The sequence below is a fragment of the Lethenteron reissneri genome, chromosome 36, assembly GCF_015708825.2.
Source record: "Lethenteron reissneri isolate LAM-NWPU_2019-01 chromosome 36, ASM1570882v1, whole genome shotgun sequence".
Lineage (NCBI taxonomy): Eukaryota > Metazoa > Chordata > Hyperoartia > Petromyzontiformes > Petromyzontidae > Lethenteron > Lethenteron reissneri.
Genome location: NC_083814.1, coordinates 6,730,070 through 6,753,509, shown reverse-complemented (window position 1 = coordinate 6,753,509; position 23,440 = coordinate 6,730,070). Strand labels below are relative to the sequence as shown.

General features: G+C 44.3%; 1 protein-coding gene across 1 annotated transcript; it reads left to right on the top strand.

Annotated features, from left to right (window-relative positions):
* The first annotated feature begins 3,368 nt into the window (after window positions 1–3,368).
* LOC133351066 (uncharacterized) lies at window positions 3,369–17,506 on the top strand. The gene is made up of 5 exons (XM_061565979.1): window positions 3,369–3,553; window positions 10,713–10,917; window positions 11,381–11,597; window positions 13,522–13,777; window positions 14,836–17,506. The coding sequence occupies exons 1-5, from the start codon at window positions 3,436–3,438 to the stop codon at window positions 15,291–15,293; spliced, it is 1,254 nt and encodes a 417-aa protein (XP_061421963.1). The 5' UTR covers window positions 3,369–3,435; the 3' UTR covers window positions 15,294–17,506.
* Window positions 17,507–23,440: the final 5,934 nt, after the last annotated feature.

The following is a 23,440-nucleotide window of genomic DNA, read 5'->3' as shown; positions in this document are numbered from 1 at the left end:
GTATTATTTTATTATTTCCCTTCTACGTGACTTTACCGAAAGAACCAAGAATATTATACACATCTGGTCTAACATGACTATAGTGTACAGGTTTAGTACTAGATTATAAGGCTCTCAATACATTTATATCAGAATAATTATTTGTTACTGGAGGAATCCAATGAACTATAAAGCTCTTTTTCACAGATGTCCAGTAGGGGAAGGTCAGAACGTTGCAAAAACAAACAATACAGAAACACGACGGGAGTGCACCGTATAGGAAAGGTAAACAAATCACACATTTTTATAAATGAAACTCAATTATTTTTTCTTACCAGGTAAAGCCCACTGAGGTGTTAGCATACTTTTCAGAAGCGACCTGGCCACAAAAATTATATCTCAACAAAGTGGCTTATCACGTGGAAATTAATATCAGCAAAATAAAAAAGCCAAGCATAATATAGGTGTTGGGGTTAGATCGCGTACATTTTTTTAATGTGTCGCTAAAAACCGCCACCATCCGACAGAAAACCAGCAAGGGTTGTCACTTAAACAGAACGTGGCCAATTCGTCACTAGTACAGCACCCTGGTGTGTTGGAGAGCCAAGCCACATCATTTACATATTATGAATATTGGTCGCGAAAGCCTACGTGTTAAACATAAAAAAAACAAATCACACACATCTATCGGATTATAGCACGGACCCAATTAACTTGTACAAATCTGGCAAAACGCAAACGGCTACCGAATTGTAAGACGCACTCACTCCAACTTTAAAAAAATTAACCCGTAAAAACAAAGTTTTTCACTATAAATCCTTCATATGCGTGGCATCGGTTTTATTTTATTATTCATTTCTGTTTTTCTTGAGTAAGAGTTTCATTTTTATCACATTGGTATTTTAAATTAAATATGAAAAAAAAATTCCTAAAAAGTGGAAAATTTTGGAAAGATTTTTTCACGAAAATAAATTGTCACGCACAACGAGTCTGTGTGCAAAATGTCAGCTCGATTGGATCACGGGAAGTGGGTTAAAAAACGACCGAAAGATTTACACGGTCGTAAGCGCGCAAGCAAGTGAACTTAATATAAAGGATTTAAAAAACGTACGGGGTGGAAAAACACCCCGGAGTGCGTCTTGTATTCCAGCACAACGCGGACGAACGAGAGCTCCACAATTCGTAAGGCTTCGGGGCGCACGTTTCGCGCAACGCGGATTGGCCACTTGCCGAGCGCCATCGACCAACTCCGCTTCGTGATTTGGGCCAAAACGGAGTGACCGGCATAGCAGTCATAAAAAAAGGTTTCACATCGGAAAATGTTACTAATTGTTTTTTTTTATTTACCAGATAAAAGGCGCACTGAGCTAGCGATCTGGCAATCACAAATTATATGCATCAACGCATTGGGTTATCAATGTGGACATTTATAGCAGGCAAATACTATAAACGCGTGATGTTGAGAAAAATCTACGCTACTGTAGGGAGAGAGACACGCAAACTCCAAATATACAGGCGTCAGGGTCGGGATCGAGCCCACGACTTTCTGTATACCAGGTGAGGTAGTTAACTAAACTAAAACTATATTTTGTTTTATCAAGTAAGGTCCACTGAGCTATATAGCTCTTTTTCAGAAGTGACCTGGAATGTCACAAATTATAGCTCAACGAAGTGGCTTATCAACGTGGACATATATTGCAGCCAAATACTCTAAACGCGTGATATGTGGAGGGGAAATCGGAGGACCCAGAGAAAAATCCACACAACCACGGGGAGAGAGACACGCAAGCTCCAAAAATACAGCAGGCGTCAAGGGTCAGGACTTGAACCCACGACCTCCTGTATATTAGGCGAGTGAGTTAACATCTCGCCAGCGCGGCGCCCAGAACACGTGATGATGCAGGCAAGTGATGAGAGTGAAATTGGCACTATTCGGACACACGTGTAAGACGGTCAACAGGACAATTAAAAGTCGCGTTGCTCGCGAAAATGGAAGGAACCGGGCAGAGAGAGGAAACACTAATAGAGAATGTGCGTGGTGACGACGACACAAGAGATTGGTGCCAGAAAGACGCGCGCACCACCGACACGAATATTGGGCACTCCGAGACAAGAGGGGGAAAGTGGAAACGAACGAAGACTAATGTGTACCAGTGGACACCTCGCGGATCTGTCTGCCCACATGGATCGTGACGACGACGACGGAGATTGGTGCTACTAGAAATACGTGCGCGTACTTCCTGATCATATTGGGCACTACAAGCTAAGAGGAGAAAATGGGAAACAAACGACGAGAAATGTGTGCCAGTGGACATCTTACAGGGCTATCTGCCTGACGACGACGAACACAAGAGATTGTTCCAGAAAGACGCGCGCGCACCACCAAAGCAAATATTGGGCACTCCAAGACAACAGAAGGAAAGTGAAAACGAACGACGACTAATGTGTACCAGTGGACACATTTTCTCAGGTAATGCGAGCACTACCTTTAATTTCAAGTTTCATTTATTAGGTATAGCCCTGTGAGCCATGCGGCTCTTAAGTCGGGTGCAACCGCAACAAACAAAATATGAACGGAGAACATCTTAAAGCGACGACGCACAACAGAAACATCCTGGATAAACCAGCAAATCTTCCACACAAAAAAAGCTGCGTGCAAAAATGAGCAAATATTGGGCACTCCGAGACAAAGAGGAGGAAGAGTAGAAACGCACGACGACTAATGTGCACCAGTGGACACATTTTCTCAGGTAATGCGAGCTCTACCTGAGAAAATCTTGGGCACTCCGAGACAAAGAGGAGAAAGAGTAGAAACGCACGACGACTAATGTGCACCAGTGGACACATTTTCTCAGGTAATGCGAGCTCTACCTGAGAAAATCTTGGGCACTCCGAGAAAAATAAGAGAAAGAGTAGAAACACACGACGACTAATGTGCACCAGTGGACACATTTTCCCAGGTAATGCGAGCTCTACCTGAGAAAATCTTGGGCACTACGAGACAAAGAGGAGAAAGAGTAGAAACAAACGACGGCTAATGTGCACCGGTGGACACATTTTCTCAGAACAAATCTTGGGCACTCCGAGACAAAGAGGAGAAGTTGAAACAAACGATGGCTAATGTGCACCAGTGGACACATTTTCTCAGAACAAATATTGGGCACTCCGAAACAAAGAGGAGAAAGAGTAGAAACGCACGACGACTAATATGCCACAATGGAGACATTTTCCCAGGTAGTGGCACCAAAGGGACACCTTTGCGGGCCTGTCTACCCACGTGGTTCGCGTCGTCGATGGCAGCGGCGGCGGCGGCGACGACGGTGATTGGCCACCGTCGCTGGCGCCACTGAAGCGCCGGACCAATCAGAAGGCGCCGTTGCCGCCGCCGGGGGCGAGCTGCTTATCTGTAGTGGGGAATGCAGTGGCGGCTCGCGGAGTCGTTTGCAAGCGACAGCGATGGGCGCCTACTCGGACCTGCCGTGCCTCACGGTTCTCGCCATGTACGTCGTCTCCTCCAGCATCCTCACGTCCAGCGGCATCGCCTCGACCCACTGGAAGCTCTACGAGCCCGAAGGTTCGTTTTTATTTTCGATGTTATTGTGGTGTGGGTGGTCGGGGGGGGGGGGTGTCGAGCCTTGTTTGTCTGGCCGAGGTCGCCCCCACATCAGCCGCAGGGCTCGCTAGGCAAGGCCGGGGATTCCCCCGATAAAGTAGGCCGCAAGATAAGAGGTGGTTTTATTTGTTTGTTTTTATTAAGCTACGTCGTGCATTGTCGTTGCGTATTTCCCTCTTGACGGTCGTTTTTGATGATACGAGTTTGAGTGCGTTGCTGTTTGGTTGTTGTTGTTGTTGTGCCCTTTGGTTATTGGCGCACCTACTGTACGTATCTCTGTGTCCCCTTGGCTGTCGACCTCTGGCAGCTTGTGTAATGGAGGGGAGGGGGTCCTCTTGATCTCTGTGCTGCTCTCGGAAACATTTCAACATGCCCCTTGGCTTCTGCGTTCTCCCTCGTGTGGACGCCTCCTCCCGTGTGTCTGTCCGCCTGTGTTTTGGATGCTTTTCCCGTCTGCCTTCTGCGTGTCTGTATCTAAATACTGTACGTGTTTTTGTCTCTCTCTGTCTCTGCGTGTCTTGTTTCTTTGTGTCTCCTGTGTGCGTGTGTTTACGGACGTGCTTTCTGTCCCTGCCTGTGTCTTGGTGTATTTTGAGGTCCTTCCTCTGTGACTGTACGTCTGCGTTTCTATTTGTATCTCTGCCTACAGTATTTGGGACATTTGTGGTTATCTCGGTGTCTTTGTCTTCGCGTCTCCCTACGTGTCTCTGTGTTCACTGTGTGTGTGTATCTACCTCTCTGTATGTCCCTCTGTGTCTCCGTATTCCCGTCTCGTTGTCCTCTGACTTGCCTGCATGCTTCACTGAGTAGCAAGAAGGGGGGCCCCCTTTCCCCCCATTCTTTACACAGGGTAGCACTTAGCGTTAAGCGAATGCCTCTCTTGCCTGAGGGGCCCTGAAACATTCTAGTTGACCCAGTTGTACACCCCTGCCATAACCAAAGCCACGGATGCAACCCTACGTCGCCATTTCCTCTTAGATCTGCAGTTTTTGTAAAATCCATACCCGAACTCAAACGAACCTGATCACACACACATCACCAGCCGGAACCAACTGTAGGTGTGTGCCTCTTGGTATCTTATTCTGGTCACCTCACCACCGACTCCCTGTCCTCGGCCACCTGCAAACTCCTTCATCCTGAAAATATGCCGCACCCATCACAACCTTCTTCTGATTACATCTTCAGCGTTTGTTTTTGTAAAGCACATGATCACACACACGTATATACACCTATGTAAAGTCACGTATCAATCTTAATTTGGAGCTTTCGTGACTGCAGGAATTACTCTTTGGTTCTTTCGGTAAAGTCACGTATAAAGATAAAATAAGAAAGAACCAAAGAGTAATTCCTGCAGTTATAAATTAAATAATAGCTATTATTTAATATTTTATTTTATCTTTATACGTGACTTTACCGAAAGAACCAAAGAGTAATTCCTGCAGTCACGAAAGCTCCAAATTAAGATTGATACACCTATGTGTTTATTTCATAGACATTGGAATATACCCACACGTGCTCAGTGTTTTAACCCCCAAATCGAATGCGCATATTGTTTGAGATATTGGTATCTCATTTGTATAGATGATTGTGGTGGAATAATGTAAAGGCTCATGATGATTTAGACGCACTATATTTCTAAAATTTTGTCAAATATAGGTGTGCCTATGCGTATACTAGGAAAGTAAAAAATATCAGATTTGTGCTCAAAAAGTTACAGCAAAGATTTTGAATTATTTTACCCGTAAAGCACGGTCAGTCCACAGTTTCCTTCTGAACTTGTAAAAACAATATACAATCACCATTATTGGGACTAATTAACTTTTCATTGGGTGCTGTGTTGAAAGTCTACCGATTACTTGTGTACATTTGTGACTTTTTAAAATCGCCTCGGCCTTTAGCGTGTTGTGATGTGTTTTTTTTACCGCGTTTATATTGCTCCCAAACCTTTCAAGGCCGACACCCTCCTGAAGAGGCATTAACTGGAGCGAGTCCGCATGTCATTTGGTGTCACAGCGTGTTTGTGTTTACGGCGGTTCAGAGTTCAAGTTAAACGCCCAAATGATCAATACTGTGTCGTAATGTGGTGTTTTGCGTGGCAAAGGGCCAGCTGTTTAACCTGACTTTATAAAGCTCATGGATATAAACCCATTGGAACGACTGCAAGATAACCCCTAGGGTTGCTGTAAAAATGTTAATGTGTGTATTTTTTATATGACAGTTGCAATAAATTTGTTTTATTTTAATGTTTGTTTTAACATTCAAAATTAGGTCAGTTCTATTTCATAGAAACAAATATTACAGATAAAGTTTTTAAAAGTTAAACTCTTCATTTAGTTCTGAAATGTTGATATGTTATTAACCTAGGACTGATTCTCAATACAATTCCTTATCGCAAATTTCTATATTTATCTGAAAAACGCTGTTTATTCTCTTCTATCTATTACAGTTGTATTGCTCTTTTTTCTGAACTGATATATCGCCTGTTGTACTTTGCACCGCAGGTGTCTCTTGATAACGAGATGTCTGTCTCATTGGACTCACATTTGTGTTTTTGGAAGCCAACTTTCAGTTTTTTAAAAATACTTTATATTAAGTTCGCTTGCTTGCTTGCGTGCTTGCTTGCTTGCTTACGACCGTGCAAATCTTTCAGTCGTTTTTTAACCCACTTCCCGTGATCCAATCGAGCTGACATTTTGCACACAGACTCGTTGTGCGAGACAATTAATGTTCGTGAAAATATTTTTCCAAAATTTTACACTGTTTAGGGAAAACAAATTAAATATTTAATTACCAATTGCTTAATACTGGCCGACAATCATTTGACCCATAGGTGGCAGCCATCTCAAGCCAGAGGACGAGAGGACTCTCGCCGCCACGCATATAAAGGATTTATAGTGAAAAACTTTGTTTTTACTGGTTATACTTATTAAATCACTGTGTACTGGCGATCGCATATACAGCTGACACAAGCACATTTGACGAGGAAAACGGCACAAGCTGGAAAGTATGCAAAGAAGCCACATAGGTTGCATGCTGTAGACAAAGAGGCAGGAAGAGAAATACCATGAATTGGAGAGCAAAACACAAGTTCGAGACGTAATATTGACTTAAAAGCAACTTGAGCAGGACACGGGTCATGGCTAGAAACATTGATGGCCATGGTAGAGACTCGCCACAGAGGTGACTGCCAAATGAGGAAACATGCCAGAGATGGAGCAATGAAATTTTATTGTCGTTTCAAAAACAACGTAATGTGCAGGAGATAAACATTGTTGCGTTGTGGGACCATGGGGGTTGTAAACGCTTGGGAGGGAGGCCTGCATCCAGCAGTGGATTGATTATAGCAGTTCTGATGCGCACTGTCACTTGATTTATGAATAAAATGTGTACATGGATTATTGCGCCTAACGTTTCACAGCCTGGGGGGGTTGGGGGAGGTCTTCGCCAAGCATTGGCTAGGCAGTGTTTGAAGACGGCGATAATGAGAAATATGAGGGATTTAGATTCTAGAAATATGGATGTAAAGTCGTGAAAACAGCACCGCTATGCAGTGGAGGGAAAGGAGTCAATATTTTCGTTTGTCACTGGAGACTGACTGAAAGGAAAGGGGGCACAGCTGTTCACATTGGTGACTATTCCGGTTGCAAACTGACACGCGATTGTGTGCCCTGTTGACACCATCTGCCTTCACGTTTGTTGATGATGTGCATTGGCGTATTAAATGTGAGCCTCTATAAATGACATACATGTTTTAAATGGCGCAAAGCTAATGTAGTGCTTACTTTATTGTGCCAGTCGTTGTGTTTCTCACCCATTGCAGTTTAAGGAAATGTTTCATTACCATGTTTTGTTTATATAATTAATCTAACGCCTACACTAACTTTCCAATTGCAGAACATGTTGTTTTTAATGCGTTTTATAAATTATATTCTTGTTTATGCTGTACACAGTAGATAGTGCCATATTGCTTAAATATAATTTAAGCATTACACCGCGTATTGTGTGAAAAGAATACTGTCAATGGGAGAGGCTTAATTTTGCCAAGTTGCTTCATGCATGAAATGTGCTTGTCTGAAAGCATTAGTCACAGATGCACATGCTAAGCACTTACATAATGTACTTTACTTGCATTCTATTACCGCAAATTACGAGAGTTTCCATTACTTTTCTTACCTGAAATGTGTATCTAGGTATGGCTCCTTGACGAACCTTAGATTTTACATGTAATTTCAAGAAGAAAAATAAGCGCATATAAACCATGCGTTCATGCTTGTGCTATTCATTTCCATAGGGTCGAAGGGAAAAAATGGGAGTGGGATGGAGGAGAAAACAAATCCAATATTTGGGAGGTCGTTGTTGTTTGTCGGTGCACTAAATCTCATGTCGTCTGTGGTCGTCTTTGATGGGTGTGCCCAAAACATGGTTTCGGGACATGCCTGGACAAAATCCATATCTCCGCAATAGAAACCTGGTGACCCCAGGCTGCTGCATTGAACATCTTATACTTCCGTGTGCACAACATCTAACGGTGTCTTAATGATCGTTCCAAGTCTTTCAGTATTGACAGTCTCATGGTGGTTCAGTAAACCTGTAAAATTGTACTTTGATGTGTTTAGAAATGGAATGGAAAATAAATTATTTATCAACATTTTAAAGGGGGACATTTCTGGTGAAAGGGGAATAACTTTGCGCTGTATATATATTTTTGTAGAACTTTTCGATTTGAAGCTTTCGTGACTGCAGGGATTCATCTTCTTGGTTCTTTCGGTAAAGTCACGTAGAATGCAAATAATAAAAATAAAACTAATAAAATAATTCTCACGACGTTTCGGCCATTACGTAAGCAGCCGTCCTCAGGTGAAGAACAGGTCCGTCGACAAGACAGTCTGAATGACACGTCCTGGGCTTGGAGCGTCTATTTTAGCTGGGAGGGAGGAGGAGAAGAGCGCCTTGACAAAATAATTTGCATATCAAGAGTAATTTGTAGCATATTTATGTAATATTACACTGTGTATTATTCTACCCACTCTATTGCACACCACACTGCTGCATATTCACCATACAACTAGTGCGAATAAGTTGTGGAACGTCTTCGTACTATATGTAGCCAATTGCGTTAATCGGAAGTGTGGGGGAAGTACAACAAAGTAAACACAAAAAACGTTCTAAAGCAAATATGTAAATGTTTCCATGCTGTGGACTGTACAGTTAGTCATGATAAAAAAAATCTTTAAGGTAAGATATTAAACTGATATGGGTCTTGTATCGCCATGAAGAAAGAAGAGTTAGACCTTCAGCCCATTGCACCAGTGTGTCCACAAGCAAACTCTGGCCTGGTTTTAGGTTTTGGTAATTTAATCGGAGACTGTGGCAAACGTTGCTGGAAAATATTTATCCAGAATCCCCATAGACCAGTGAATCCAAATGTTCGTTTATTTTTAAGTCGGGGAAACTGAGCCCGTGTCTAAAATAATAAGTAGGCAAAGGTTCATTTGTCCACATACAAAAAACTAAAAGCGTTTGAGCCCATTAGCCTTTGAGTCTTTTCGACTAATGTCTCGACTAATATTTTAAAGAAAAGCAACAGTTTAGCAAATTCTGAACTTGTAAGTGACACCGGACAAATGTCATGCCTGTTCCCATCAGAATAGTTGTATGCACCCTAATATATGCAGGGTACAAAATTTTCCCATTTTGGTTAAGTGATTTTAAAACCTAATCTAGTATTTCGTTTTGGCACAGTGAGTGCAATCTCCAGATACAAACATTTGTTGGGCTATGTTAAAAAACGAAAAGTTAAAAAATCTTGCACCCCCCACTCCCAATTTTTGTGGCACCTATAATTGTAAACTTTTTTCTTTGCGATTTTAAAAGTGTGAAATTACCACTTCGGGGGGGCTCATGGGCGATCCATGCTTATTTGTAAATTACTTGTAGATGACGACACAATACATTTGAATAACGACTCCCTTGTAGCAGGTCTGTCCTATAAGTATGTTTGTGTGTTGGTAATGACCCCCTAGTTGGCACATTAGGGGGCACAGGTGGTACATCTGCCAGTCATCTCAGTCAACCCATGGCACCTCGGGTCTTCACGTGGCTTTAAAGTGCAAATAGCCCGACACAAGCGCCGTGGTGACGTCACTGACACTTAGTGGCGAATGGCGCTTGTTCATTACGGCACTTCCCCCCAATGACTGTTGCGGCTAAATGGGGGTCTCGTTGTAATGGTCTTCCCTCTTGTTCCCGTTTTTTCCAACTACCTCGTTTTGCTACACAACTCCCCGTGCGTCTTCTGCCACTCGCGCTCCTGGTTTCCCCTCCCCGGCTTTGGAAGGGAAGTGTCTCGTGCCTGCTCCACGCTATCAGCCCAGCGCCACCTTTATCCCGGCCTTTGCTTCGGTTTCTGTCCCGATTTCTTGACCTTTTGTACCCTGCGCATCTCTTCTTATAGCCCGTCTTCCCCTTTCTCTGTCCCCCGCCACCACCACCATGGGGACGCCACAAAGTGCCTGTCCACCTCTCTCTCTCTCTCTCGTTTGGGCAAAACGAATCTTTCCAATTTGCAAGTTCTTTTGCACACTCACTGTCTCTCGGTTTGCACAGCTCGTTGGTTACCATTCTTCATCCACCCTCGCTGTGCACCTCTCATATTAGTGTGAATCTTATTGCTGGTAAATCGGTTGCTACAAAAGCAGAGGTTCGACTCTTTTTGTGTGCTGTCAGGGAGGGGTTTAAGTGAATTCCCTGCTTGGCTCTGGGGTTGCTATTGAAGCGCAAGCCCAACCTAACGAGGAGGATTGTCTCACCAACCTTTTAAAAAAACTTATTGTTAATACCCCCACAATTCATGAAATTAAGACTAAATTAAAGACGTGTTTATTTTTGTTCAGATCGCCTATGAATAACTCGGTGAGAAAAGGGGAAGTGGCCTCAAGCACAGTTTACCTTCTCACTGTTGTTCATTCTTGTTTGTATTATCTATACTGAATTGTACATGGCAATGACTTTCTTCCCAAGTGATTTATATCAAATGCCTATTTGTTCTGGAGCCTGGAGATATACTCCATTGAAGGTGTGGTATAATAGTAAATAAATGATGATGCTATCTCTCCCCCAGGTTTGGTGAGGCCCAAAGATGGAGGCGACCAGCAATATACACTCCTCGACGACGACGAGACAGATTGGGAGGGCCCGGGCGGTGACCCCATCATGATGATGATGATGAGCGGGCGGACGAAGACGGGGCGTGCGCGAGAACAGCAGCCTTGCGGCGCTTGCGCTCGGCAGAGGAGAGCGAGCACGAGTCATGGCGAGCAGCAGAGGTCGGTGGAGGCCCTCGCGGTCGGTGGGGGGTGGGAGGGTGGTACCTTGGCATTAGAGGGAGCACCTGTCCGTTGGTTTCCGTCCATTTAAAATACTTTATAGCTACGTATGTTGAACTTCTTTCGCACCATATGTAGCCAACCGCGCTAATCGGAGGTGCGTGCGAGAACTTACTATTTGCGCTTTATGCGACATGATGTGCCAGCGTTTCGTGTAGACTAATAGTGAATACGATTGCAAATGATACAGGTAAAAAGAGGAAACGGTGCAAATCTCGTGGTAACAATTAAAAAAGGGGGTGAATTTGACTTGGAATCGCACTTCCAAATTATGTTTCAGAACCGCCACTTACTTTCAAATCGTTACAATGAGTTTTTTCATGATTATTCTGTTGCGCGGTATGGGCAAAGAAAGAAAGAAAGACAATAAAAGTACGAGCGGCCGTGCTTGTTGTGCGCGCAGGCGGCACGACTCGGACGAGGGGCTTCTGACGTGCGGCACGCCCGTCAACCTGACTCAGCTTGACCACCTGGAGGGCATCTCGCGCCGCCACCTCCTCGCCTTCCTGCCCGAGCCCGAGGTGGCGCTGCTGTTCACGGGCTCGGAGGACGGCGGCCACGTGGACGAGGTGGCGCTCGAGATGGACCTGCGGCAGGCCGTCGCACAGCACGGCCGCGAGGTGAGGGCCGCTCCCTGCCTCCCTGTTGCTCCTGTTCAAGATGTGCTTGTGCGGCCGTGTGGAACGCCCGTCCGTCCGATATTAGGAAGCCACTGGAGCTTCTTTACGTTTTAATCTAGATTGAGAACTCATTTCTTTAGATCTGATTTTTGTGTTTGTCTTTCTTCCGCACCTCCGATTTACCACGGTTCTCAACGTTCAGTGCTAATTTGTGTGGGCAGCGGTAGTGTAGCGGTTAATTAACCGGTAATGGGTCTCCCCTAGGTTGGCTTGGCCTCAAAAGTGTACCTGGTGCAATGTGTAAAAACATTTCCACTGGGGAGACGAAGGCAGTCCGGCGTGGTGCTGGCCACCCATCTGCTCGTGTGCCGTTTCGGCCTTCATAGGTGCTCGCTAACAACACTTGCCCAAACAGTCTTTGAAGGCTATACGGGGGATATTGGTCTTTGTTTAACAAAAGCAGGCACCCTGTGATGGAGTGTTTTAAGGCAAGGCTTATTCGTGCATAGGCATTAACTTCCAAAACCACTTGATTATGAGGTGGTGGTTGGGATACAGCAGTGCAGCAAGTAGGCTTTTGTGAACCAGTCTGTTTCTCGGACTTTTAGAGGACGCTGCCCCGTATGTACGGTGATGAGCGTTCTTTGGGCACTCCGGTTTCATCCCAAATCATGAAAAACAACAACATGGTCCAGTCCACATTGAAGACCTTAGCCTAGAACAGCAGCAGCCGGTAAAACGATATAATCGAAGGACCGAGTGAACTTCCTCAATTCAGCATCTGTAGAAGCTCCAGCGCATGGAGTGAATGTCAGGCATCGTTCCAAGCGATACATGGGACAACCCAAAAACGCATGGGGAAGCTAAACGTAATAACCAATCGTCGTAAATCAAATTAGCGTGTATCGGGGTACACATTTATCCTGCTCTCGTGAGTTCACGCCTGTTTTAACTAAATAAACGTTTTAACTTCAACAGGCTTCAAAGATCTGCTGACACGGGGCACATGCAGGGTTCATTATAACAGTAAACATTATTTGGCACATTTGGTAATGGTGCCATCATTTTTATTGCACAAGGCTGTCGCGAAGGACAAGGCTGTGTTTTACAGACAGTCTGCGGTAGTTTCACAGTAGGGGGGCGACGTTGCTGCGTGTCTAATCCCAGTCGCGAGTGATCGGCACGGGTAAATATCCAAATTAGAAAAATTTGGACCACGACGCCACTGTCAAGGAGGCGTTGCTGAGTATTTTCCGGTTGTTGCACCTGCCGGAGATAACCAGGGCGGCTGGTCGAGTTGAAACTCTGAAAACGCGACTTCCACTTCACATGCTTCGTCGTAGGCAATGTCTTGCAGTGGTTTTTGCAGAAATTCTGCCATCGGTGCAATCCTTGGTGGGTTATTTTCCACTACCATGCAAGAGTAAGGCATTGTTTTTTTCCCCAACATCCCCTCTAATCAAACCACATTTGCTCGTCATCAGTTTTATTTGTGTTGCTGTTAATTTGCATTTTAACGGCTTGGTTTATCAACTGCATATATTTATAAATATGTGCTGACTTCCATCTAATACAGTAATTGTATTTCGAATATACATTGGAACGTATCTTATGCGCACACCTATTATTCTCGATTGCTTTTTATGTTTTTTTGTTTGTCAAGCACAACCACACACACCATCCGATATATCCGTGCGTTTCACACAGAATTGAAGTTTATCTTAAGTAATCACGTAAAATTAAGTCTGATGTATCCTATGGCGAAATGGATTGCTATCACCATGCATGTTGTGGGGAACACAACTGCGAATACATGGGCATATGCAGTAGCATATACCCATGCGTCTCCCAGCAACTCCAGGAATATTCACGTTTCCCTGGCTGCTGCACACGTTCTGCCACCTTCCCCCTTAATCCCTTTCAGAAGCAATCACCGTGCACGATGGCCTCACTCTTCCGGCAAATCGGCAACTACTGGCGCCTCAAGGGAAATGCATACCACGCCATCGAGTGCTTCCGCAAGGCGCTGGCGCTGGCGGGAGAGCGGCCGGACGTGCTGCTGGACCTGGCGCGCCTCCTCTTCAGCCACCAGTTCAGCGCGGACGGCATCGAGCTGGCGCGTCGGGCGCTGCACCTACATCCGCCCGACCAAAGCGCGTGGCTCCAGCACCTGACGCTCGGTGAGTCGGGGTGACCCTCACCCTTTCCCCGTTCCTAAACGCTCACCGTAACCACTCGCCATGACTCGAAGCCTCGCCTTAATGCTTAACTCTATAACCCCTTGGGAGCGTATGGCTCCAGCATGTGACACTCTATGAGCTGGCCTAACCCTGGCATAATAGCCCTCGCATAGACTCGCCGTGTTTATGTGGGGATAGGGGTGCCGCGGTGGTGAGATGTTAACCCCCTTGCCTGATATACAAGAAGTCGTGGGTTCGATCGCGACCCTGACGCCTGCTGTATATTTGGAGTTTCCACGTCTCTCTCCCCGTGGTCGCTTGGGATTTTTATCCGGGCCCTCTGGTTTTTTCCTCCACATTTAGAAACATGTTTTTAGAGTATTTGGCTGCTATAAATTTCCACGTGATAAGCTACTTCGTTGAGCTACCATTTGTGACCAGGTCGCTTCTTAAAAATAACTATATAGCTCAGTGGGCCTTACCTGGTCAAATAAAAATGTATTAAATGTCCCTATACCTTGTACACAATAGTTGTGATTGGTACCAATAGCGTTGTGATTTTTTTCTCATTGGTGACCTACCAGTGGTTTACAGCCAGAGGGCGCTAAACTAGCACCTTTACCGGAACAATGAAACGAGAAAGGTTGGGAAAATATCCTTCACTTTGTCAAACTTGCCAACGAGTGGCATTTTGCCGATTTGTAAACCCTTTTACCAGATGATGATTGTAAATACTAAAATTGTGTAAACCTTTAATCTTTTAAACAAAATGTGAAATACATTACGATTAGCTTTGAAAGTCAGTGTGTAGTAAAAGGGTAAAACAATTGACAGCCGACCACTTCAATCAGTCAGGTTAAATCATAAAATTTGTAAACTGCTTGTTTTTTCACATTTTTCATTAGATAAAGTACAATTTAGCATAAGCGAGCTGCTTGTCACCCCACCGAGGCATGTCATTACATCACCACTCGGACCAAAACCTTTGGTGACGCGTAGCGCCTCTGCTACAGCCTTACTCGCGAATTTGACCTCTCTCCCTTCACCTTCCCTCGCAGGAGAAATGCTCAAGGCGGTGGGTGACGTGACAGGCGCGAGCGTCCACTTCCGCCAGGCGCTCGACCTCAACCCCGGCTCGTCGAGGGCCGCCTCCGAGCTGGCGTCCCTCCCCGGCTCGTGGGCGTCGGCGTCGAGGGCAGCCGGCGGCTGCGGCGGCGCCGGCGGCGCCGGTTCCCCCGTCACGGCGTACACGCTCGTGCTCATCGTGGGGCTGGTGGCCGGCGCGCTCCTCACGCTCCGCCAGACGGTGGCGGCGGCAGGCGGGGGAGGCGCCGATGTGTCGGGGGCGGCCGCCGCTGGGGGGGCCGCGGCCGTCGGGGCTCCGGGGGAGGCCGCAGGGACGTCGGGCGGAGGGGCGCAGGCGCTCAGGAAGACGCTGCGGCAGGTCGACTGGCAGAGGAGCCGCATCGCGACCCCGTCGCGGGTCATCCGCTTCAAGAAGGTCAACCACAGTTGAGGTGTCGGTGGGGGAAAAATAACGACGATTTGTATAATTTGTAATTGTTTTGAGATGGGGTGGAGGAGGCGGGGGGGTGTGTGTAGGGGTGGGGGAGGTGGGGAATACACACAAATTTATATGTTACTTGCAAAGGACTTCTGGCAACACAGTCGCATGATGCCCCATCCCCCCCACCGCCGCACGTTCTTGAACGTACCCGAGGCATTATTTAAAAAGCAATCGCAGCCCACTGATCGGATCCCCCAGTTGTAGCCCAGTCTCCTTCCATCCCCTGTGACTCATGTTCACAGCTGACTTAACTCATTGTTGTCGGCCAGCGCTACAACTTTCCAACTGGATCGGGTTGTCCGAAGTTGGACTTACAATCGTAGAGGTGATAGCCACAAAATGCAAGCTGCTGGTTGTCAATGCCTAAAGCGACAGACTGTTATTTGAACCAATGCAGCATTGCATTGTCGTACTTCCAAGTTTTGCAATAAATTTGTTCAGAGGCATTATCAACCAATATGCCTCCTGAAATAATATTGTTTTCAGTAGATTTCATAGTTGTGACTGCAACAAGTCTGACAATCAGCCAGTCTGTCTTTCCAACGTACACGTTTGGACATGTGTATGAAATGTTTCTAAACATATCATTTGTAAATGGAATAGCGATACGTATACATGGTACAGTTTTTATTTTGACAGCATCTAAATACAAGAATATCTTTTATGCTGAGTTTCTTCTGATTTAAATGCAAGTTCCACTTTGAGATGACACTGTGGATGAAAATTGGCTACTGAATTAGTGCAATAGGAGAAGTTTATATTGTGAGTTGTATACATATCTAATCCTTGTTAAATTGCACAAATCTCTTTTTATTATAGTACCTTGAAAATTAGCGACACTGGAAAGGAAAAGCAAGTGATGTAATTTTTTGCAAAAGTTTTTTTGTGTGACTTGGTGCACATTTCTGCAAAAGTGAACATGTTCTTCCCATCATACATGTTAATGTGGAACTTTAAAAAACATGAAACAGACGTATCCAATAACCACCATGTCACGAGAGTGTAATAATCTTCTTATTACGTTGAGATTTTATAATGTAAAAGTCCGCAAAAAGCCACTGTCCCTGATTTGAATTGAATGTGTGGACTACATTTTTTAAAGAGATATTTTGAATGCGCTTACACTCAGCCATGTGTTAAGATGCCAAACTGATATTCTCACTAAATTCGCAGGCAGATTACAAACGCATAGTGTTTTTATTTCAAAAGTTTGGTTTGTCTTGGAACAACCAATAATTGTATGGAACACACGCACGGTTCATAAACCGCATTAATCATTGCTGTGAACGCCCATGAATGACCACTTAAGTATGAATTAACATTGCTTAAATTGTGCATCATAAAGTGCTCAATTAGTTAAAAGCATCAGAAATCTTGAATACCACATTAACATTGCCACTACCGTACCTATTGCATTTTCCACACTTGCATCAAGCCATTCAACAACTTCACCCGTGTTAAAATAAAACGTGTCCTTTAAGAACAATATCAGCGACAACTTGCCATCCGGTGAAATGATCTTGCATTGTTAATGTAAGAGGTGAATAAAATACTGGACTCTGTTTTTGCAATAATGTTCATCAACTGGAGGGGCATCGTTAAAATATTTGACAGTTAGAACCTCAGGGCTTTGAACACCAGCCTAATTTGTCAATTATTTTGAAAACCTATTTTGTCATAGTATGTCCATACCTCAAACACTCCATGTCAGGTCAGCATGACCATGTGTTTTGGTGGTATTTTTTGTTCTTTCGGAGGACTTGGGTGAACAAAATGCCTTGTTTTCTTTCCTCCATTTTAAGATCCGTTCCTCGTGTAGTATAACGTCTTCCATTGCGGGTCGTTCATTGAAAAAAAAAAAACATTTGGCCACAAATCCGTGTGCTCCGTTCCTATTGTGTGTTCTACTGCGGTGTTACATTCGTCAGGCCACGAAACACCTGGCAAAGGCAGTACGTTGTTGGTGTTGAGAAACTGTCCGCGATTTAAAGAGTGGTGCTCGCCATCATCATAACATGCACTTTTGTGAATCGCAGCACTGCAGTAAGACGATTTCTCGTTCATCGTTTATTGTTTCATTCCATTGCATTGTGACCGCTTAATTGCATTAAAAAAAGGAAATGGGGGGAAAAAAATTGCACTCCAATAAAATGAAAGCATAATTTCCTTTGCGTTGGCGTCGTATGTTGTTCGTGCTGCTTTGAGGACTAAACACGTTCCTTCGGAGTGGGCAGGTAGGAGCTTGGTTGGACAGCGCGGCGTTCGGGGGGGGGGCAGTTGGATGAGTGGGCGTGTTTACCCTTCCCCCCCCACCCTCCCCGACATCGTCAACCAATCGCGGTGTAGCTCGGAGGTCGGTGGGGAGGTGCATGGGTGGGCGGAATTCCGAATATGCACGACAGACAAATAATCCCTGGTGGGCAGTGTGGAACCTGTTGTTCCTACCTGGTGGGCAGTGTGGAACCTGTTGTTCCTGCCTGTAATATTGATTCGCTATGGTTGACAGTGCTTATGTACACAAACCCCAGCAGTTTCCATATGCCTGTGTTCAATACTCTTCCGAAAGGCCGTTCGTAAGCTACACACCTAAGATGCTGCAGCAGAGCTCTTTGAACCACCGGTCCTTGTGAGCCACCAGCATGCAGATTTTTTTTTTTAAAGAAACCTGATCAGTGATTTTTCATGGGATAGTCAAAATCGAGCCTACTTACAGTTTGCTTAATTCTTCCCAGAAGTTGAGTTTGGAGGGCGACTTGCGTTGGGTAAAACAAAATGCCATTTCCATGATTTGCCAAGTCACTAGTTTACCATGTAGTACGTACAAGGCTTTCCCAAAAATACAAATTTCTTACAAATAGAATCACGGCAAGACTGCATCGCTGTAAATAAATAAATTAAACGTTACATTCAACACATCCTTCCCGCTGCCAACAAACATTATTTCAAAACATGTTTGTCTCCGCTCAACTTCTGATTGTATGGAATTCAGGCCCAGGACATTTAAGGGTTGCATATTCTTGGTTCTTTCGGTAAAGTCACGTAGATAGAAAATAAAAATAATTAAAATAAATTGAAATAAATTAGAAATAATAAAAGCAAAAAACCCACTATAAAATTGTTCAATAAAATTAACAATAAATTGAAAATAAAAGCAAAAACCCCACAATAAAAATTGTTAAATAAAATAAACAAATTGAAAATAATAAAAGCAAAAAATCCTGAATTCACGGCCCAGCTCGAGTTGAATTCAGAAACGTGCTGCCTTGGTGGCGGCTGGAGTTCACACTTTGGGGGGGCTACATTGCACGGACGGAGTTTTGGAAGGCACGGGGGTAGCAATGCCCCCCACCAAACTGGACAACTTTATTAATACGTTTTCAGTAGTTTACAATTAAGATGATAAATGAATGATATGCACCCTGCGATTTCCCAATGTGAGGGACAAAGCGATAGCTTACCCCACCCCAAATATATCAAAGTCCGCCTATGGCTCCATGGCTCATGGAAACGTGACACTTTTGTGCCGAGGAAATATCTGTCCGAAGACACTTTTTTTGTCCGTTTGCAAACACTACAAAATCCACAAATCCCTAAAATACAACGCCGCTTTCCAATACCAATGCACATCGAAGTTAAAGGTTAAAATGATCAATTAAATCGCTTCCGAGAGCCATTTTTTTAAGTATCTCTTCTACAAACTAGTGTGGTTGGCACCAATCTAAATGTTGCAACTCGTGCGGTCGCATGTCTCCGAGCACGCATCGGTGATGTCAAATACCCTGACAAAACGGACGCTACCTTTAATAACATAATGCAGCAGCAATATCTCCGCAAGTCTCTCCACACGCAAAAAAAACTTATACATTTTTCTCACAAAGCCATCAGCCGCACGTCCTTGTGAGAGAGTGTAATTTAAGCATCAATTCTTCAAGACGAGCAAAACTGAACCGGTTTTCGGCATAATATCCCGTCAGCAGTCGGGCTCGCTTTAATCTCCTAGTGAACAGCTGATGTCACAGGCGAGGGACCTCTCTTTACGTCATCGGGGCTCCGAGTTTGACACCAAACTATAATTTCGTGGAGAATATTGTTTTATATTTTTATTATTTTATTGTTTCCCTTCTACGTGACTTTACCGAGAGAACCAATAATATGAATCCCATCCCTGCAGTCACGAAAGCTTTAAATCTTAACTATTATGGTTACTTTATTTATATTTTGATTTAAAGCTTACGTGACTGCAGGGATTCATCTTCTTGGTTCTTTCGGTAAAGTCACGTAGAAGGGAAATAAAATAATAAAAAATTCAACAATAAAATACAATTTTCACGACGTTTCGGCCACAACGCAAGCAGCCGTCCTCAGGTGAAGGACGGCTGCTTGCGTTGTTGAAGAACAGGTCTTCACCTGAGGACGGCTGCTTGCGTTGTGGCCGAAACGTCGTGAAAATTGTATTTTATTATGTTATTGTTTTTATTATTTCCCTTCTACGTGACTTTACCGAAAGAACCAAGAAGATAACCTAATAGCTTTTTTTTTCGAACCATGCTTGTTCCCGTCGGAGTCCCATAGGTGTCGCAAGGCGCACGCTGTTGAGTTGTCGTGGCGAGTGAGGCTGCCGGCTTCACATTCACGCGTTAAAGAGGCATTTCGCATCCGGGCTTCTCTCGGGTTTGGGCCGTCCTCGGGTGCTGCATTCAAGGTTGGAGCTGGACGCAAGCGAGCTGTCTGGAGGAGAAAACAAGTATAACCCGTAAAAACAAAGTTTTTCACTATAAATCCTTTATATGCGTGGCGGCTAGAGTCCTCTCGTCCTCTGGCTTGAGATGGCTGCCACATATGGGTCAGATGATTGCATTGCACCATTAAGCAATTGGTAATTAAATATAATATTTTTGTCCTAAAAAGTGTAAAATTTTGGAAAAAATTTTCACGAACATTAATTGTCACGCACAACGAGTCTGTGTGGAAAATGTCAGCTCGATTGGATCACGGGAAGTGGGTTAAAAAACGACCGCAAGATTTACACGGTCGTAAGCAAGCAAGCAAGCAAACTTAATATAAATGATTTTTTAAAATGCAACAATTGAACTTTATGGTGGGACCCCGGGGTCCCATAAGCCCCCGACTCTCGCATGAACTGCGTTGCGACGTCATGTTATGTCTGTTGAAGGCGAACGACACGGGGATCTGTTCCTCTCGACGAGCTCTACACGATGCGCTTATCGAAGTTTCAAATTTCGATGAAAAGCTTTCGTGACTGCAGGTGATTCATCGTCTTGGTTCTTTCAGTAAAGTCACGTAGAAGGGAAATAATAATAAAATAATAAAAATAAAACAATAAAATACAAAATAATACAAATAAAAGATCATAAAATACATTTTATAATGTTTAATTTTTATCATTTTATTAATTTCCTTCTACGTGACTTTACCGAAAGAACCAAGAAGATGAAGTGTCAAAGTTTTGTTTCTTCTGCGCATTCGTCCTCGCTGCTGCGCTTGGACGACACGACACGACAACAACAGAATGACCTGGGCGTGTATGTGCGCCGTGGGACGGAGTCGCCAAAAATAAATGAACTCATTTCGATTTTGACTTCCGTTTATTCGGGACCCCGGGGTCCCACCATGAGGTTCATTTGTTCGCCGTCGGCAAAGCGCGATCGGGAGTGGCTCCGTGATTTGTCTTCACAGGAACGCAACGTGACTTTACCGAAAGAACCAAGTATAATCTAAAGTTCAAGTTCATTTATTAGGTATAGCCCTGTGAGCCATTCGGCTCTTGAATCAGGTGCAACCGCAACAAAAAAAAAACATGAACAAGAAAACATCTTAAAGTGAAGTAAAACAATTGTTTTATTATGTTTTATTTTTATTATTTTATTACTTCCCTTCTACGTGACTTTACCGAAAGAACCAAGAAGATGAATCCCTGCAGTCACGAAAGCTTTAAATCGAAATCTTAAAGTGACTATGTGCAAACAGAAAATCCAAGAAAAGACAGCAAAATATTGCAGAAAAAGCACCGTACACCAACACTGTGTGCAAAAATCCCAGTGGGATGCAAGTCAAACAACAACCACAAGACAACTTAGATTAAGGCCATCAGTCTAACTCTGTGCTACAACAAACAAACATGGCCAAACCAAAAAAACTTTTCGAAAATCACCAAAATAAAGCCATAAAAGCAATGAAACAGTGGTCATAGGAACTGTGACCGAATTTTCACAATAAACGACGTAAACAACATGTACTACCAAACTCTGCAGCCATAGCTGGCTGCATGAGTCACTCCACAATAAGAAGAGCGCAGCATGCGAATTTCGAAAAAGAACACGGCGCGATGAAGGGTGGTGGCCTCGTGGTTGCATCGTGAATGTTTCGCATTGAAAACGTTGAAGCTTTACCCCACTGCAACATCCTGGCCTTTCCGAATGCTGGAGAGGACGTCTCGTGGTGAGCTACCATTTGTGGCCAGGTAGCTTCTGAGACAGAGCTATGGTGGGCCTTACCTGGTCAAATACAACATTTTAGTTTCGTTTCAATGATTATGAGCCTTTATAATGCTGTAAACAACATAACAGTTGCTCAAGAGAGATGTGAGTGGCCTTTGAAAAAGAGCCGTTTATCTCAGTGGGCTTTACTTCATAAACTGACGATTCAATCGTTGCACAGGTAAAGCGTGCAAGCGCAGCAGCCTTACAATATTAAGACCCAACTATTTTCACGATGCATTTACACGCTCCTTGAATGTTCAATACATCGCAGATCTTTTCAAATGTTTACAAAGGCTATGCCTGATCCGTGCAATGCACAGTCGCGACGTGGAACGGGTTTGGCAAGCTGTTCGTATGTTTTGCGGCGACACGCACGTGTGACACATGTTGAAAGTGGATGTTGGAAAGAGACTCCATTGCCAAGTGAGAGGAGCTTCTTGAGCAACACATCGGGGCCGTGATATTTGTTTTTAACCTCAGCATGGGTCCGAAGGTCCATTTAGAAAAATTGCAATAAATTCCTATGTTTTTTTTTAAGTGACTTGGGACTAATTAGAATCTCTCTCTGACGGCGTAATAGGAGTAGTAGTGGGCATAAACAATGTTTGTACCTTTGTATAAAGTCAGGCGGTCAAGCATGTTGCGTTCAGTTTGTTGTCTTTCTCCCACTCCTCCGATTAGCGTGGGTGGCTACGTACGGTGCAAAAGAAATTCAACATGCATCCTGTAAAAACGTAATTTGGCGTTTTCGTGACTGCAGGAATTACTCTTTGGTTCTTTCGGTAAAGTGACGTATAAAGAGAAAATAATAAATCATATGCTAGCATTTAATTTATTATTTTCTCTTTGTACGTGACTTTACCGAAAGAATCGAAGAGTAGATGCATCATGTACTGGACTTTCTGTGCACCCATCTCTCTTTGCTCCCCTGCCTTCAACCAGCACCTACCAGCGTGGTGAAGTATGGTCAAAACAACCAGCACGACCAGCATCGCATTGGGGGGAGGCCTTCATCCAGTGATGGATTGACACAGATGGCTGTACCTGTTACTAATATTACACGTGCTGGCACAGGGTGGGAATATTAGTTCACACATTAGCTGGGTGACCTCTCGTCACCACAACCAGCAGACTCGGCTCGATAGAAAGCTGGCAATGGCGGAGTCAGGATTTTCAGGTAGGGGGGGGGGGCAACCCCTCCAGCAATGAAAAATGATAGAGGAGTTGTTAGTAAGTAAGGAGTTGTTAGTGAGTAAGGAGTTGTTAGTAAGGACTCGTCCCTTGCTTTTTATTTGACGCGTGTGCGGCGATGGCGCAGCCATCGATCGAGGATCGAATTCGAACCGCGTCGTGTGATCGGCATCGCGCTCGCTGAAGGTGTTGATGCCTTCAGGGAAGTCGTGTACTGAATACGATTATGTGAGTCACTTATAACTGCTTTGCCGTTACTTATTGCCAATTATGGACTCAGACTATTGTCCTATCATCTCATAGAGTCTCTGGCACGTAATAATATGCTACACAGTGGCAGTGGGGGTCACAAAATGCCGATTAATTACTAATAAACCCCAATGATCCGATCGAAATTAGGTATTT